The sequence below is a fragment of the Bidens hawaiensis genome, unplaced genomic scaffold, assembly GCF_021521415.1.
Source record: "Bidens hawaiensis isolate Kalapana, Puna unplaced genomic scaffold, B.hawaiensis_p1.1 tig00010854_1, whole genome shotgun sequence".
NCBI lineage: Eukaryota > Viridiplantae > Streptophyta > Magnoliopsida > Asterales > Asteraceae > Bidens > Bidens hawaiensis.
In genome coordinates, this window is record NW_027491837.1 from 229,045 (window position 1) to 248,038 (window position 18,994).

General features: G+C 37.0%; 1 protein-coding gene across 1 annotated transcript; it reads left to right on the plus strand.

Annotated features, from left to right (window-relative positions):
• Nucleotides 1–2,300: 2,300 nt before the first annotated feature.
• LOC143536596 (dihydroorotate dehydrogenase (quinone), mitochondrial-like) lies at nucleotides 2,301–8,743 on the plus strand. The gene is made up of 11 exons (XM_077030545.1): nucleotides 2,301–2,483; nucleotides 3,414–3,496; nucleotides 5,985–6,308; nucleotides 6,388–6,643; nucleotides 6,729–6,809; nucleotides 6,895–7,002; nucleotides 7,083–7,112; nucleotides 7,196–7,333; nucleotides 8,217–8,254; nucleotides 8,355–8,454; nucleotides 8,518–8,743. The coding sequence occupies exons 1-11, from the start codon at nucleotides 2,325–2,327 to the stop codon at nucleotides 8,590–8,592; spliced, it is 1,392 nt and encodes a 463-aa protein (XP_076886660.1). The 5' UTR covers nucleotides 2,301–2,324; the 3' UTR covers nucleotides 8,593–8,743.
• The last annotated feature ends 10,251 nt before the right edge of the window (nucleotides 8,744–18,994 follow it).

Here is an 18,994-nt window from a genome sequence, read left to right on the forward strand (position 1 = left end):
TCTTGTCGAATTAGTTCTATTTGTTACGATTTTGTAAACATAAGTTACTGGGAGAATGCCTCGCAGTTGTAATTTTAACTTCATTCTATTGTAATTTTTATGACGTAAAAAACTTTTCTTTTTTTGTTTGTTTGTTTGTTTTTATTAGCAGTGGTTCTGATGTTTGAGGGAAGAAGAGAATTTGGAACGTTGACTATCGATGATTATGACGAAGAATGGTATGACGTGTTTTATGCTAATAACTAATAAGGCTTTTAGAGTTTTTGGTTTAAGAGTAACCATTGCATTAATGCTTCATTTCACAACATTGTGTTAGATTTATAGGTTTTTAACCATTTGTAATAATCATTTGAGAATGTTACAATGGGCTTATGGGCAACATGCTTAAATCACTTTTAAAGTGCGTTTCATGAATGTCTTGTTTTTTTAGCATTTATCTCCAGTTTGTTTACTTTGAAGCATGTGGCATTTGATCAAACAGTAACACAGAATTGGCGTTTTCTTTAACCAAACCGCGCAGGTTATTAATTTAGGCTAAAGCTATCAAAATCGATCTGATTTGAGTTATCCTTTCATATAACGATGCTGGTCTAAAACTATGCGTATACGTAACACTGTTAAATGGTTACAGGATGATTGCAAATAGTGTGTAGAATGATACCATATAACGCTAAACATAGGTTATATATAGTTGAGACTAAAAAAATAACATTAGAATTTAGATTTAACGAATGTTAAAACTTAAAACACAAGTTTTAAATTATGACTTAAACTCGTAAAAATGGTGTTTCTAAACACAAAACATAGGTAATAAAGGAAGTTGACAATTTGACTTGTATGGGAAGCTTTTGCCAATCTGACTTATAAGAGCCTTGCATGTTTGTATCTTTCTGCCAATTTGACTTGTTTGGGGTACCATATTGGGTATTTTCAAATTTTAAATCTCCATTTTCAGCTTTGAACATTTAAATTTAAGATGCAATTGTCTAGAACATAGATTCAAACACCATAACCAAGTTTGGAACAAACATATTACACCTTCGAAATTATCATAACTGAGCTTGGAATAGCATAACCAAATCATTGTCAACTTGAACAAATGAAAAAAAATAAAAAATCATTGAACAATTAATCAAAACCTACCCATAGATCCATTATGTTATGTCCATGGTTAATCAATCTTTCATAACCAAAGCTTGTTTCGGTTATGGTTATGGTTATGGTTAAGCCTTTGTAACAGAAACAAACCAACTTTTTAAACCCCTCCTTCCCCGCTGATTAGAGGTGGGCAAAAAACCCAATTCGTTGACCTGAAATTGGAACCGGTTGCACCTGACCCGCAGGTACGGACCAAGTTTCGGTTCCTATGAAAACCGTGCTTGACCTACCGGATTTTTCATAAACAAAAGCACGGTTATGATTATGGTTATGGTTATGGTTAAGCCTGTATAACATAATCAAACTGACTTTGCACGCCCCTACCTCCCTCTTGACTAGAGGTGGGCAAAAAACCTGGTTCCTCGACCTGGTAGTACCCGACCCGTGAGTACGGACCGAGTTGCGGTTCCTCTGAAAAATCGTGCCTGAAGCCACCAAATTCAATTCCACCTCTACCCGGTAAACACTCAGGCCCGACTCGGGCAAAACCTGAAAAAACACAATTCGCCCACCTCCACCGGCCATGACTAGTATGTCGGGCTGGAAGTTGGGTACCTGTTAAAGACACGATAAGATCTGTTAATCAAAAAAATGCGGTATGTGATTTTTTTTTATTTTTCTTAAATAATTGAAATTAGTAGGCTAGACTCCCTCATTATCCCTTGTTGGTACACAAAACTTAAAACTGTCTTAAGGTCATGACTTATAAAGTAGTTAAACGATTCGTATTCAAGTTTGATATTTGTGTTACCCGCGTCGCCTCTTACCTGTTAAGACACGCAGATTTGATAGAAAAAAAGGACTAAAATTGTCAAGTAGAAAAAGCAAGGTGCATAAAGGTGAAATGTGGCCGAAAAGGTTGGTTTGAAGGATCAAGGGTTTCCAGTTTCCACGAAGAGCGAATACCATAAGCCGACATTCAAAATCAAATTTCTTCTACGTCAATTAATTAATATTATTAATAATAATAATAAATAAAATAGCGTACAATTTCTTCCCTCACAAACAATTCATTCTTTCATTGATTCCCCTAATTACCAAATGAGTTTAATCTGATCCTATTATTATTATTATTATTATTATACTCGTAATTAATTAAGGAGGAAGAGTTTGAAATCAAGAATCAGGAGCACACAGAAGAGAATCATTTGGTGAAGGAAGGAAAGATGAGGGGCAGAATTGCAGCATTCAGATATGTAAAAGATAGTTTGACACAGAAGCTCAAATCAATATCAATATCAATATCAAACATTGCTCCTCCAACCAGACATCATCATTTTACTTCTTCTTCTGCTAAACCCAATATTCCTCATTCTTCCAGAAAGGTATCACCTTTTTTCTTTCTTTCTTTTTTAATTATTTAAATTCATACACTACGTGTATGCACCATCTCCATTAAGTTAGGAATACTTTTGACTTTTAATTCTGCTTTCTGAGAAATCATATGAATGGTTTTGTGTTTCAATTTTATAAATGTTAGAATTCAATGTATGAAATTCACAGGGACCTAACTTTTGGGATTTGAGGGTTGGGTAATGTTTAATGCTTTTTTTAACTACTTATGAAGTAAAGATTTTGGATTTTTTTGTAAAGATGCAACCTTTGTACTTTCTGGTAGTTTTGGGTTAGGGAGTTTGTTAAATTTATATGGATATTGGATTCTACATTGCAGTTACTTAAAGATGCACTTATTAGACAGCTAATTAATTATTTTTTTTAAGATGCAACCTTTCTACTTTTAGGTAGTTATGAACCTAGAAGTTAGCTAACTTTATATGGATATTCAATTCCGAATTGCAGTTAGTTAAGGATACAGTTATATGTACTTATAGGCAGTTTGGGATTATTATTTATTATTATTATTTATTATTATTATTATTATGACAATTAACTTGAGAAAGATAAGCTTTTTGAAGTAATGATCATGGAATTTTATGTAAAGATTCAATCTTTGTACTTTTAGGAGGTTATGGGTTAGGAAATTTTTTGAATTTGTATGAATTTACAGTTCTGAATTCCAATTATATAAAGTTTTAGGGAAGGTTACATACAGGGTCCACATAAAGATATTAATGTTTTGGAAGATAATAAATTTATGAAAAATAATTTATTTTTCATGTGAGTTTTGAAGTAAAGATTTGGAATTTTTGAAAAGATGCAACCTTTGTACTTTTAGGAAGTGACGGATCCGGAAATTATTTGAATTTATTTATATGGATTTAGGGTTTTGACTTGCAGTGATTTTAAAACTGTAGGGAAGGTTACTAACAGGCGGAACCATTGGATTGGTTATAGCTGGAGGAGCTTATGCCAGCACTGTGGATGAAGCAACTTTCGGGTACGTAATCTTGATAATATTTGAGTTGATTGTTAGATGATGCGGCATGATTTATTCTTCTGATTTTCTAAAAAATGTTAGCATATGGAATGATGACATGATGTACAATAAAGGATGTAACACAAGTTATGGTAGTTAAGAGTGATTGAAAGTAGGTGTAGGAATGAGCAAGTTTTGTCATTTAGTAGAATTAATGTTGGAAAAAGAGGCTTAACTTTATGTTTGTTTATGTATGCAAGACCTTTTAAAGATAATGAATATCATTAATTTCGGGTCAGTGTTTGTGGAACAAACAAATTCTAAAAACATGTATTTGAAATGCTGTTTTGTTATGAAGTAATGCTCGGAGCATATATTTTAGAGATGGTAAATATAAGGAAGAAATTACCTTCCTGCCACTGTACTGCATAATATGAAGATTACAATCAAACTCTCTTCAACATTAGTGTCTTCACATCTATAAAAACCAATTGGAAAGGATCATGCTAAGTTTTTAATCTGTCAATTGCATACTTAACATACAATACTTTATGTTTTCTTTAGCTCTAAGAGTCTGTTGTTTACATAGATCATAAGAAAACATAAAAAGTCTAAGGTCATGATAAGCCTAGTTAGATTAGATTGAATAACATATTGAATTGGGTAATTGGCTGATCAAGCAAATACAAGGAGTGGTTGTTTATGATAGTCAAAAGAGTTGTGTTATATTAGGTTGACTCATTAGATTCTCACACCAATTTCTCCTTCCTGTATTAACCTTTTCTTATTCCAGTCTTTCCCAAAAATAAACATATTAACACAAATATATCTATCACATGAAGCAAATAAAGTTACATAATGCTGGAATCATGAACTTATCAAAGTTACGAGAAGTTTTATAAATAACAGTTGTACTTGTAACAGAAACTTCTAATGTTAACATTTTTTTCCTCTACGAGACTTTATTAAGAAGTTTTAAAGTGACAGGACTTTATTAACAAAAACTTCTAATGCTAATCTTAAAGTAAGAAATTTGGATGCAATGGGACTTTATTCAGGGAATGTGATGTACTTGCAGAACTGACACAAAGGCATATTGACTAGAGTACAAGTTAGCTTAGTAAACACAGACCAACTTGATACCAAGAACACATTTATTAATGCTGTTCTTGAGGTCTATATGCAACCACCTCCTGAACTTTGTAGTTGAGGAGCCATTAAAAAGTTTTCGTCTTTATCAATCTTTTTATGGCCTAAAACTCCAGGAATTTGGCTTTCTCGATTTTCTTAGGCTTTGTAGTCTTTTGGCTCTGCACTGCCTGCAACAACTTCAAGGAACTGAAGCTTTACATTGACCCCACACTACTAGAAAAATGAACTGAAGCCAACTCAGAGTTGACTAGTTGAGTAATATCTTCATCAGCCAGTCGGATGACAAAATGATAAGTGAGATTAAGTGGGTTTTCAAACCGGTTGATGGTTGTAGGGTTAGGGATTTGGCTTATTTGTAGTTGATAAAAATGGATCTGAATTGCTTGTCCTTTGCCAACTAGGATAACAGTTGTTAAATTACTTGCCTCAAAAGACACAACGATGGTGGTTGTGAAGAATAGTTTTGGAACATGGATTTATATGAAGATGATGATAGGAGATACTTTGTAGCTGTTATAGGAACTTAACATTGTTTTACTTGTTTATTGGGTGGTGAAATTTAGAGTCTTTGTCTAGCTAGCTAATGATATATTGTTATATCATTATTGGTATAACAGTGTGATAAGAACCGAAACTAAGAACTTGGTTACTGAAATTGTAAGGATAGTGGCCTGATTCGAGATGGGTGATTACTAGGCCAAAAAAAAACTAATTTTAATTAACATAAATATCAACATTCTAAACAAAAGCAGAAACCCTATTATCAATACAAACAGTTAACAAAATCTGGCAGCTGTTTCCGCTTATTTGGTAACATGGGTTTAGGTGGGAATAGATTTTAAGGGGGAGGGGACCAGGTACGTATCAATACTTCCAGCCCAGTAAAACGACTTGTCCTCAAGTGGAAACAAAGGGACCGGTTCACCAATGAATCATAAGGCTCACACGTGGCTTTTCCAATGGTTGGTGACCCCAAATGGTAAGCAATTTTAAGATCGGTGGATTCACTTCGGAAACCAGCTTGATCTTTGGAACGTAAGACCACATATCACTTTGAGCATGAAAGACCGGGTGGTTTCGGAAGTCCGGTAGTACGTCACGTTCGTAAAAGGCTGCCTCTCCAGATTCTACCAATAGCTTTGCTATAGGTGGGATTGTTACTGGCATGGTTGTTGTTGTTGTTGTTGTCTAGCTTGTTCCATGGAGTACACTTTTTATGGTAGTATTGGTTTTGGATTTATATTCTCTAGCTTTTTTAGGATATTGTTTTAGTGAGTTGATCATTTAATCAGTTTATAGCACGTGTTTAATGGTGTCGAACATATATTATATATGTTTTTCCATATTCTTTTTGCAGTGGCTGGCTCTTTAACGCTACAAAAGTTGTAAACCCTTTATTCGCGTTACTCGATCCAGAAGTCGCTCATCGTCTAGCTGTCTCTGCAGCAGCTCGTGGGTGGGTCCCACGAGAAAAAAGGCCAGATCAACAAATTCTAGGGCTTGAAGTTTGGGGAAGAAGATTCTCTAATCCAATCGGTCTCTCTGCTGGTTTTGATAAAAATGCAGAAGCTGTTGAAGGTCTTCTCGGGTTAGGTTTCGGTTTTGTAGAAGTCGGATCAGTTACTCCTATTCCACAAGAAGGCAATCCAAAACCTCGTATTTTCAGATTGCGGGACCAAGGGTATATAATTAATAATCATATGTTCTTATTAATAATTACAAACCGAATGCTATTTATTAATATATTTTGTTGTGGGCAGTGCTATAATAAACAGGTGTGGGTTTAATAGTGAAGGAATAGTTGCGGTTGCAAAACGGTTGGGTGCTCAACACGGTAAAAGAAAGCTCGATGAAACATCAAGTACTTCAATATCTTCTCATGATGATGTGAAACATGGCGGGAAAGCGGGCCCCGGAATTCTCGGGGTCAATATTGGAAAAAACAAAACCAGTGAAGATGCGGCTGCAGATTATGTACAAGGCGTACATACATTATCACAGTATGCTGACTACTTGGTACCTTTTCTTTTCCGCTTGTTATTTGTTTTTTAACTTTCAATAATTGCACCTATAACTTGTACATAATGTTTTTGTGTTGCAGGTAATTAATATTTCATCGCCTAATACACCTGGACTCCGCCAGCTTCAAGGAAGAAAACAGTTAAAAGATCTTGTTAAGAAGGTTTGGAATTAAGTCAATAATGTTTGATTGTAGATTGTTATATAACTGGATGTTGATTGTATAAGTCAATTTTCTATTATTAAAGGTTCAAGCGGCTCGTGATGAAATGCAATGGGGCGAAGAGGGCCCACCTCCATTGCTAGTAAAAATTGCTCCAGATTTGTCTAAGCAAGATCTTGAAGATATTGCAGCGGTATTTATATTTGCTACATAATATGTTTTTGTTAAAAATTAGGGCTCTCATGTGTTACATGTTTCATTTTGATATTGTAGGTTGCGCTTGCTCTTCGTTTGGATGGTTTGGTATGTTTTTGGTTTGGTCTCATTAAGGATTTATTAATATTATGGATTTGATGTATATATGATTATATTCTTTTTGTTTGTAGATTATATCAAATACAACTATTTCAAGGCCAGAATCAGTGCAGAGCAATCCTGTGTCAAAAGAAACTGGTGGATTGAGTGGGAAGCCTCTTTTCGGTTTATCAACCGACATCTTAAAGGACATGTATATTTTAACAAAGGTACATTTTACTCGTGAGTTTGTTCATTCATGTTCGTTCGTTTTCACTCATTTGCGTTTGGTACTTCATGTTTGTTTAGGTTCGTTCATTTATGCAATTATGCTTGTTATAAGGCTCATTACATGTTAGTCTAGTTTTAATAACTTTTTAGGCCTGACACTGTTCACTCGAACTTTTACTTTCTATTAGCTCAGTATATTCGTTCATCTATGTTCCATCGTTTACATTTGTGAACCATTCGTTCGTACTGGTAACATATGGACATAAACTAACGCGCCATTTTCTTAACAAACGTACACGAACAGGAAAACCCTGTTCGTCTAGTTGTTCGTGTTCAATCGTTCATCCAGTTATAGTTAAACGAACGTACATGAAGACATGTCTTGTTCGTTTATTTATGTTCATGAATGTCCACTCGTCTAAATTGTCTATGTTCATTTGTTTGCATTCATTTATGTTCGTTACTTTAATTTTGTTTAAGTTCTTTAGTTTATGCTCATTAATGTATTCAGGAAAAGTTTTAGGCTCATTACAATTTAGTCTAGTTTTGATAACTTTTTAGGCCCAACACATTGTTGTTTACTTGCTCTTTTAATTGATTTTGGCTCGGTTATGTTCGTTCATCTATGTTCATTCGTGAACCATTCGTTTATCTTCGTGAACCATTCGTTTATACTGTTAACGGACGAACGTAAACGATTATGTTCATTTTCTTAACAAACAAACACGGACAAGAAAACCCTGGCTGTTTAGTTGTTTGTGTATGATCGCTTGTTCGGTTATAGCTAGACGGTGTTTGTTTGGTTCATTTACAAGCCCATGTTTGAATATGGTGATTGTTCCGGTTTTATTATCTTAAATATACATATTTTCTTGTGATCAGGGAAAGATTCCTTTGATCGGGTGTGGAGGTGTGAGCAGGTTCGTGTCCAGTTGAATCTTGAGTTTTTTAGTCTAGTACTATTTATAATTATAAAGTTAATATATAAATCACTTTCTCAAATGTTTTTACTTTATGTAGTGGTGAGGATGCTTACAAAAAAATAAGAGCAGGAGCAACTCTTGTTCAGCTATATACCGCATTTGCTTACGGTGGACCTGCACTTATACCTCAAATAAAGGTATCTTATTACATTAAATATTACAACATATGGGCAATATAAACATCTGTTTCTGTTTTTCAGGCTGAACTTGCACAATGCTTGGAACAGGACGGTTTCAAGTCGGTTTATGAAGCGATTGGTGCGGACTGCAGATAATAATCACATACCAAGTTATGACAATTTTGTGATGGTTTTGTAAAGATAAGCAAGTGACTGGATGCATATTTACCTACTTACACCTTCATCCTGAAGCTGTTGTTTTCAGGACTTAGGAAAATTATAAATCATTTCCTTGATTTTTTGTTTTGTTTTATTTATAAGATGTTTTGAGAGAGTGGTTTTGTTCACAATTTTGATATATTTTATTGATGCCCATAAGATGTTTCATCACAGCTATATTGGTTTTATTATTTTTTTAATAGCTTTTGTTGCAAAATGCGTCAAGTATGGGATCCTTAAATCTTAACCATGTGATATGTTTGGGTGTATTTGAATTGACACTTTTTTTTCTATCAAGTGTATTTTAAAGGGAAAAGAACATCTCACCACAGTTTTTCGTCGTCCTCCATCGACTGATCACAGACAGATGTGCTTCGTCTTCCTACTGCTCTGCTATCGATTATTGGATATTGACTGTTTGGTGGTGTGACGGCTTGTATTCTCTGATTCGACAAACATTTAAGCAGTTAACTGGATCGTATTCTCTGATTCGACCTCACCACGCTCTCTTCTTTAACTGGATCGTATTCTCTGATTCGTTTAATTAGGGTTTCGGATCTTTTGAAACCCTAGTTCGTTATTGTTGGTGATTGATTGTTTGGTGGTGTGACGGCTTGATTCAGAAAGACTACTGAATCACTCGCAATTCTGTGAAGGGTGAATCTGTAACCCTAAGTGAAGGTTACCGTTTCACTGAATCTTCTTGATATTCAAGAGTGACTTGTAATTTTTTACAAGTCATCAGTGGAGTTAATCGCTGTGAGATTGTTCTATACCCTTGCTCATTTTATTTTTGAATTCCTGTGCATCATTTGTGTGTTTCATAACAACTTGTGTTTATAAGCCACATCCGACGCGCCGCCGCCATTTTCGACGAGCTGCAGCCACCGGAATTCATCTGTTTGCTGCTACCACTGGTGTGTGCTGCCACTCCTATCCGCCGATCTCACAGCTTGCCGGATCTGCTGTCGCGCCGCCTCCTGCCGCTGCGTCACCACCCACGGCCGCCGTAAAAGTCGCCGGAATTGTTGGTTCACCTCGTTATATCTCGGTGTTCTCCCGGTTGAGCTGTACCTGCCTTCATCATCTTCACGGTATACTCGTTCCTTTCTCACTATTATTATTATTAGTATTATTATTATTATTATCATTAGAACATACGTGATCCGGATCTTTGGAGTTTATTTTCATTTTAAGATCTCTTGACTATTATTGTTATTGCTACACACTATTATTATTATTATTATTATTATTATTATTATTATTATTATTATTATTATTGTTATTATTATTAGTTTTTGTTACTACTATTATTATTATTATTGATTTGGTGTTCTATTGCTTGTGTTTGTGTGATTAGTTGCAACCATAGAGCGTAGGAACCATGACTATTACTTGAGACCATGTCCTGAAACGAGGGGTGTAGGAAAGAGTAAAGATAGGGAGCGTATATTGCGTTTGGCTTCTTGGAATGTAGGAACATTAAATGGTAAGTTGCTAGAATTGGTAGATGTGCTTAAAAGACGTAGGGTTCAGATAGCATGCCTCCAGGAGACTAAGTGGAAAGGACATAGAGGGGTTGAGTGTAATGGTTATAAGTTGTGGTACTCGAGGTCTGATGGAGCTAGGAATGGAGTGGGGTTTCTAGTGGCTAAGGAAATACACACTAGTGTGGTGGAGGTGATAAGACATAATGACAGGATTATGGTGTTGAAATTAGTACTAGGAGAGGAAGTAGTGGCAGTAGTCTCCGCCTACGCGCCTCATGTAGGCCTAGGGGATCAGGAAAAGAGAGAATTTTGGGATTGCCTAGACGCAGTGGTAGGGGGCATACCTAGGGGGGAGAGGATTTGCATAGGAAGTGATTTTAATGGACACATTGGTAAGGCTAACGATGGTTTTCAAGCCGTTCATGGGGTTTTCGGTTTTGGTGATAGGAATGACACCGGAACAGATTTTCTAGAGTTTGCGGTGGCACATGACCTAGGTATTATAAATTCTTTTTTTAGGAAACAAGATTCTCATTTAATCACTTTTAGCAGTGGTGGACGCGACACGCAAATTGACTACCTTTTGATGAGGCAAGGAGACCGACGTTGGTGGAAGGACTGCAAAGTCATACCTGGGGAGGCAGTTGTGACTCAACATCGACTACTAGTGACAGATATAGCCTTCAGAAATAAGGTGACTGTTCGAGAGAAGAAAGGTACACCGAGAATTCGATGGGGAAATTTGAAGGATGAAAATCTCCTACTGTTTAAGGATAAACTCATGCTGCATACGCGGGCTCGACTAAATGGGGACTCAACTCATATATGGGAAGCTATGGAGACAAAGATCATCCAAGTAGCAAAGGAGACTCTCGGGGTCACAACAGGAAAGACAAGTGGGCATAAGGAGTCTTGGTGGTGGAATGACGCAGTGCAAGACAAGATAAGGGACAAACAAGGATGTTTTAGGGAGCTAATGAGGTGCACGAATGAGGAGGAGCGAGTGGAATTGAGGGACAACTACAAAACGGCCAAGATAGAGGCGAAGAAGGCAGTGGCGGAAGCAAAGAAGGCGGCCTTTAAACAGATGTATGAAAGTCTAGAAACAAAAGAGGGGGAACATGCTATGTTTAAGATTGCCAAAGCCAGGGAGCGTAGAAGGCAAGATCTAGGACCGGTGAAGTTCATAAAGGATACAGATGGGCATGTACTGGTCAAGGAGCAGGACATCAAGCTAAGATGGCAAACCTACTTCCACAATCTTTTTAACAATGGGACAGCTTTCCAAGAAGAACATGACAACACAAACTTTCAACGACAACAATCGAATAACTGCTACTGCCGTCGGATCACACGAGAAGAGGTGAAGGATGCATTTAGGAGGATGGGAAGGTCTAAGGCGGTTGGCCCAGACAACATACCCATCGAGGTGTGGAAGTGTCTGGGGGAGGAAGGAGTCATGTGGTTAACTACTCTGTTCAATAGTATTCTCAAATCAGGTAAGATGCCAAACCAGTGGAGGAGCAGCGTTGTAGTTCCTATCTATAAGAACAAAGGAGACGCCCAATGTTGTGGTAACTACCGAGGAATCAAACTACTAAGTCATACTATGAAGCTATGGGAAAGAGTGATTGAGGGTAGACTTAGACGAGAAACTCAGGTTACGGTCAACCAATTTGGCTTCATGCCAGGGCGTTCCACCACAGAGGCAATACACCTTATAAGAAGATTAATGGAAAAGTATAGGGAGAAGAAGCGTGATCTACATATGGTGTTTATTGACCTAGAAAAGGCCTACGACAGTGTGCCACGACAGGTGCTCTGGGAGTGCTTGGAGGGTAGAAGAGTGCCCAGGAAATACATAGAGATAATTATGGATATGTATACCAGGAGTGAAACAAGTGTCCGTGCGCCAGTGGGGGATACTGATTTCTTTCCTGTAGAGGTAGGTCTTCACCAGGGGTCAGCGTTGAGCCCGTTTCTTTTTGCAGTAGTCTTGGATGAGTTGTCAAAGTCGATTCAGGGACTCTCCCGTGGTGCATGATGTTCGCAGACGATATTGTGTTACTTGCTGAGAAAAAACAAGATCTAAACATGAGGCTTGAGGAGTGGCGAACAACCTTAGAGACAAAAGGTTTAAAGATTAGCCGATCTAAGACGGAGTACCTCCACTGTGATTTTGGTGGGATAAACGACAATGAAGACACACAGATCACAATTGAAGGGCAGGTGGTCCCGCAGGTAACGAAGTTCAAGTATTTAGGATCTTTTGTACAGAGCGATGGGGAATTAGACAGTGATGTGACCCACCGAGTTCAGGTAGGATGGTGTAGATGGAAAGCAGCCACAGGTATATTGTGCGACAAGAGTTTCCCGACTAAACTAAAGGGAAAATTCTATAGGGTGGCAGTTAGACCTGCAATGCTATATGGAACAGATTGTTGGGCCATCAAGAAGGCACAAGTGCGGAAGATGGAGGTAGCAGAAATGAGAATGCTACGTTGGATGTGTGGGCACACAAGGCTAGACCGAATAAGAAACGTTGTGTTTCGCGAGAGATTAGGGGTGGCGAACATAGCAGACAAGATAAGAGAGTGGAGATTGAGATGGTTTGGACATGTAAAGAGAAGACAGACGACGAATCCTGTTAGATCCGTAGAAAACATTACTATAGAGGGGAGGAGGGGTAGAGGACGACCGAAATTGACTTGGGATGAGAGGATTAGGCATGATTTGATAGACCTAAACCTCTCCGAGGACATGGTTGAGGATAGGAATTCGTGGAGAAGTAGAATTAAAGTTAAGGATTTTTAGAGAGAATTGAATACCTTAGGGCTTAGACTTAACTTATTTAGGCCACATACCATAATGATATTTCCCTTACATATATTATTATTATTATTATAATTATTATTAGCTTTTATATAGCTGTTAAACTGTGATCTTATTATTAATATTATTATAATTAGTAGTAGTTTTTATAAAACTGTTAAACTTTGATTTCCTTTATTTTGCTTTATTTTCCTTTATTTTGCTTCATACACATGTACTAAGAGCCGAGGGTCTCTCTAGAAGCCACCTCTTTATTCCTTTGGATAGAGGTACGGTGTGCCTACATCCCACCCTCCCCAGACCCTACTAATAGCTTTGCTGTCGGTGGGATTTTACTGGGCATGATTGATTGATTGATTGATTGTATTTTAAAGAAAATTTTTATAAGTCAAACGAGGAATATACAAAAATACAAATTTTTGTTTCGATGTAATCACTACTTTTCAATCTTATTAGCAAACTTGTGACCAATTAATAGATGCCAATTGTAAATCTGCTCGATGTTTTAACAAGTAAAATTCTATGAGTTGGCAAATGAACTCCCGAGCTACGGGTTATGTAACGACCAAGAACAACGTGTACTTTTTACACTTCCATAAAGATGTTACCATGTTACCTTTGGTGGTAATGAAATGTTGTAACTACTTATTTTTGTGGTAAGATTATCATCCAACAACACGGTTTCAATCTTCAAATCATTCCCAAAAATCCCATGTTGCGTTCCGGTGTGCAAGAACTGAATCCCTCTAGCTATTCCCATTGTGATTCCCATTCTATGTGGCCATTTCAATATTTCTTTCTTTCTCCAATCTATCAATAACCGAAAAGGAACATATTTTTTTAAATTTTAAAACGAGCTTTAAAGTCTAAACAACTCATTTGGAAAACCATAACTAGCAATAGATGTTCCCGTAAGATGATCTCTCAACGACCCGTTTGAAACATTTTCAAGAACCACAAAAACAGTGCAGTTGGGATGGTCCACGTACGAGACAATGCAATGACCAAGAACACTCACTAGATGCCGATGTCTTAGTTTAGAAATGACTTCCATATGTTGTTGCAAGGTTTGTGCTGAATGTTTTTGTTTTAACTTTAAACATTTGATTAGCACGGTCGAACCATCGCTTAACCACCCTTTATAAAGCTACAAACCGAAAAATAATTAAAAAAAGTATAAAAACGGATTAAAATGATTTTGAAGAACATAAGTGATAAGACTAGAGTTGCTTACTTGTGCTTGGGATCCTTCTCCCACTAAATTCACTGGATCAAAGTTATTTGTTGCATCTTGGATTTCTTCGAGTGTGAATATGGTGTATGGTGGTAGGCCTAGAGCGGCTGTCCTTGTCGTCTGTGGTCTACGTCCTGAAGAACATCATATTTTGTTTATAATAAAACGAGTACTTTTTTGCATTTCTATGCATGGATATGCACACGTACCATGCTCGATCATTTTGCATCACTTTAGTGAAGATGAACTCTGACAATTTAATGCTATGATTATTTAGTAATACATGTTAATGTTTTTAAAATTCTTCAGCCATGATTAATTTTCATAAATATAAGTCTGTTCCTTATTTACTAAAGTTTTGAACTTGTGTGTCTTTACTCTTTTAGACATATTTAAGGTATTAAAATATACATTTACGCGTTTATTAAAAACACGAGTATCACATTATAAATGATGGATAGAGTTTAAAGATTCAAGTTATTGACTTTTAGCAATACTTCAAAAGGGCATTTGTAAGTTTGAAAAAGCCTTATATTCTTTTGATTTGTAGTTTTTAACTTTTTATTCTTCATTGATCTTGATTAATAATAATAATAATAATAATAATAACCACTTTTGAGGAAATAAGCGTGTTATATTGTAGCTTTGAAATAGAGTTATATTTAAGATATTTAATCATGTTGTGGAGGTCACTAGCATGTCATACAATTCTAGCCTTAAAAAAATTGTCGGATTTAAGTATTTAACTACTCGACCAAGGAGTACTACTATTTTATTCCAAAAACATAAATTTGTCGTAAGATCTTTATTGCATGACTGACGATTCGAGTTGACTAGCGTGTCTTGTCATTTTAGCTTTCCAATGGATCATATAAAAACCACCATGATAGATGAAAACTTTGCAAAAAACACTTTTAAACACTAATCTTTCTAGTTTTTTTCCCAGTGGCATATCATTAATCTACGCTAAAACCGTAACATAGTTATACAGTTTAAGTGACTACCAAGGAGGTGTTGCAATCATAAGTTGTGTTTTTAAAATAGATATTGGGAGTTGGTATGGAAAAACAGAGGTAACACCTTTTTACATAACAACAAACACGATTTCTAAAGAAATAAAAAATAGTTGACAAAAGATTAGAGGTGGGTAAACCGGATTTTTTAGGAACTAGTTCGAGGTTTGACAAATAATTGTCTGGCTTTAAGTACAGACATGATTTGGTTAGGGATGTTTTGTGTGATGTTCTTAAACGAGCAGAGATTTCTGCTAAAAAGGAGGCCCTGGTTAACTTTCTCACAGATCCTCTTGAAGGGAGGCCTACTTTAAAACCAGCTGATATTCTTGTGTTCGCGTGGGCAGGGGGGAGACAAGCTTGTGTGGATCTTACAAGAGTGTCTCCTCTTGTTAGGCTCAAGGACCGTAGGTTTGTTGTGGGTCAAGCTGCGTTGAAAGCTGAATCAGGAAAAGTTGTTAAACACGAGAAAGCTTGTTTAGAGAATCAACATGTCTTTCTCCCATTTGCTTTTGATACATTTGGTTCCTGGCCCCAAAGGCTGTAAAGTTTTTGACTAGGGTTCAGCGTGTGTCACACCCCGACTTAGGGCCTAGGCGTGTGACCACAAGTTGGTACCTGTTTTGTAAATATATCAGAGTTTATGGGTTAATTTTAGCGGAAGACTTTAGGTTTAATATAATATAAATTTACAATGAAAATTTACTCGGGTATTAAATACCCGAGTATTGGTTTACAAAAGATATGTTTTCATATTACAAGGATTTTATATCAAAAACAGAGCCATCTTGTACGCGCTTCTATCTTCACTAAGAATCCAATCCTTGTCAACGCTACTTATGCTTTAATTACCTGCAATGGGTTGGAAAAATACGTCAGCTATATGCTGGTGAACACGTATGACTCAATAAAGCATTTTGAATGACAATATAATACAAATGTAGTTTTCTTGACAATCTCAGCGGAAGCATTTCTACTTCCGGTATAAGTACCACTGCCCTACACACACAACGGTATTCCCCGAGCCAAACGGCCCTAAACTGAGAACTGGTCATGACCGTTTAAGCTCGTGGCTTCATTGCCTTTGATTGATTGATTGAGCTTTAACAGTTATGTTTGGATCCAGACACATGCGTATTCGGTCTGAGTTGATTTTATTCTATACTTTGTATTATAACGTTTTAGAGATTACTCGATCTCATGTAGACATTGATTGACTCGTTAAGACAAACACCCGTTCGTCTCATTGAGTATAAATATGTTGTGACTGATTTAAAAAGGTTGACGTATTCACCTGTATCGTCGGTGTTGTAAACCTTGACTGATCGATTGATTGATTGTGAATGATACTTAACCTATACATAAATAGGTTTGTATGAATGTTTTGAATAATGTTAAGCTATGATTGTAAGCTTAACCTTAAAATCGTTTATCTTTGATTGTGAATGAAAACACTTGTTTTATGTGACTTTTGATATAGCATGCTTTGGCCTAATAGGTTCTATCACGTTGGTAAGTTTCTCCAGGTAAGTAAACGGGTCCCTCGGTTGATTGGGATTTATGAGAATTAATTTTCCTTAGGCAAGAAACTTACTACTAATGACATCCCCCTTCCAGTTACTACATGCCCGTGAAAATATCTCTTTTGTTTAACATTACTTCATCATGAAGTAACGTTTATGAAAACATGATTGTGAATGATTTGTAAAATACGATCAAGGTTAAAGGCCATAGCCTCGATTGATAGTCTAAGCTATAATTCAAATAACTTGAGCATAACTCCTACCTTAATTCGGATGTTTAGATTGATAATAAGAAAAAGGCAGGATCTTGATCTACTCGCTTAAGTGATTGCTACTTGATTAAAACTTCGTTTCTTGCACGAAATACGAGAAAACAGCACGTCGGCTTGTTACGGAAATGGGGCACGTCTTTCGAGGTTAAGTGTGTGAAAATGGAGGTGTTTGGGATGAATGGAGCTCATGCCCGTCACCCCCTTTTATAGGCGAATTCAGGACCCCGTCGCGGTACGCAATGGGTTTCTTGGGACCAGTCGCGTACCGCGGCGCCGCAATATTGCGCCGCCTTATGCGGTGGTGACACGTGGCATGTCACATTGCGCCACGTGTTGACACGGTGTTGGACACGTGTCCGGTGACTCACCAAGGCCGTCGCGCTACGCGATGGGTCAATATTTTCAGAATTTACACTTTTGATCCCTATACTTTCTAAGTTAGTATATTTAGGTTTAAATTAAAGAGGGTAAAAGACGCGGTGTTACATCCTCCCCACCTTTTGAATAATCTCGTCCTCGAGATTTATTGGAATAGATTGGGATACTTTTTCTTCATTTCTGACTTGAGCTCCCACGTATACTCGGGTCCTCGTCTTGAATCCCATTTGACTTTCACGAGCTTGAGTCGTTTGTGTTTGAGAAACTTGATCATGCTATCTTCTATTTGAATCGGCTTTTCAACAAACTTAAGCTTTTCGTTGATCTTAACATCTTTCAATGTCATAGCAAGGGTTTCATCGGCTAAACACTTGCGTAGATTGGATACGTGAAACACGTCGTGAATTCCTTTCATTTCATCGGGTAACTCTAACCGATAAGCAACTGGTCCAATTCTTTCTAGTATCTTGAATGGTCCAACGAATCTTGGACTCAGTTTTCCTTTCTTCCCGAATCGGACGACACCTTTCCAAGGCGACACTTTCAATAAAACTCTATCGCCTTCTTTAAACTCTAAAGGCTTGCGACGAACGTCCGCATAGCTCTTTTGTCTATCTCTTGCTGCCTTTAATCGTTCTCGGATTTGTATAACTTGGTCAGTAGTCCTTTGAATAATTTCAGTTCCTGACAACTGACTATCACCTGTTTCTGACCAACATACAGGTGTTCTACACTTACGTCCATATAACGCTTCGAATGGTGCTGCTTGGATACTCGTATGATAGCTGTTGTTGTACGAGAATTCCATCAACGCGATATGAGTGTCCCAACTTCCTCCTAAGTCGATAACACAGTCACGAAGCATGTCCCCTAAGGTTTGAATTGTACGTTCACTTTGGCCATCAGTTTGGAGATGATAAGCAGTACTTAGTTTTAATCGAGTCCCCATAGCTTTTTGAAAACTTGACCAAAAATTTGAAGTAAAACGGCTATCTCTATCGGATATGATGGATAGCGGCACACCATGTAAGGATACTATGTTTTCGACATATAAATTGCTAACTTATCCATACTAAACGTTTCTTGAATTGGAATGAAATGGGCAGACTTGGTAAGTCTATCAACAATAACCCAGATCGCATCATTTTGACGAGAAGCCTTAGGTAACTTCATGATGAAATCCATAGTTATCATATCCCATTTCCATCGGGATTTCCGGTTGTTGTAGTAATCCTAACGGCTATTGATGTTCAGCTTTCACTTTTGAACACGTCAGGCACTTAGCTACATACAAAGCAATATCTTTCTTCATCCCGATCCACCAATAATCATCTTTTAGATTATGATACATCTTGTCACTGCCCGGATGCATCATGTACTTTGACTTGTGTGCTTCTTCTAAAATCTTATCTCTTAGACTTCCGATCATCTGTACCCAAATCCTTGTACCAAGTCTAAGTATTTCATCACTTCCTTTAACTAGTTGATCGATTGTACCATTCTCTTTTTCAGCTTTAATATTTCCTTCTTCTAGTGCCAACTTCTGAGCTTCTTTGATTTGGCTAGCTAGATCGATTTTAAGTTCCAATCTAAGAGC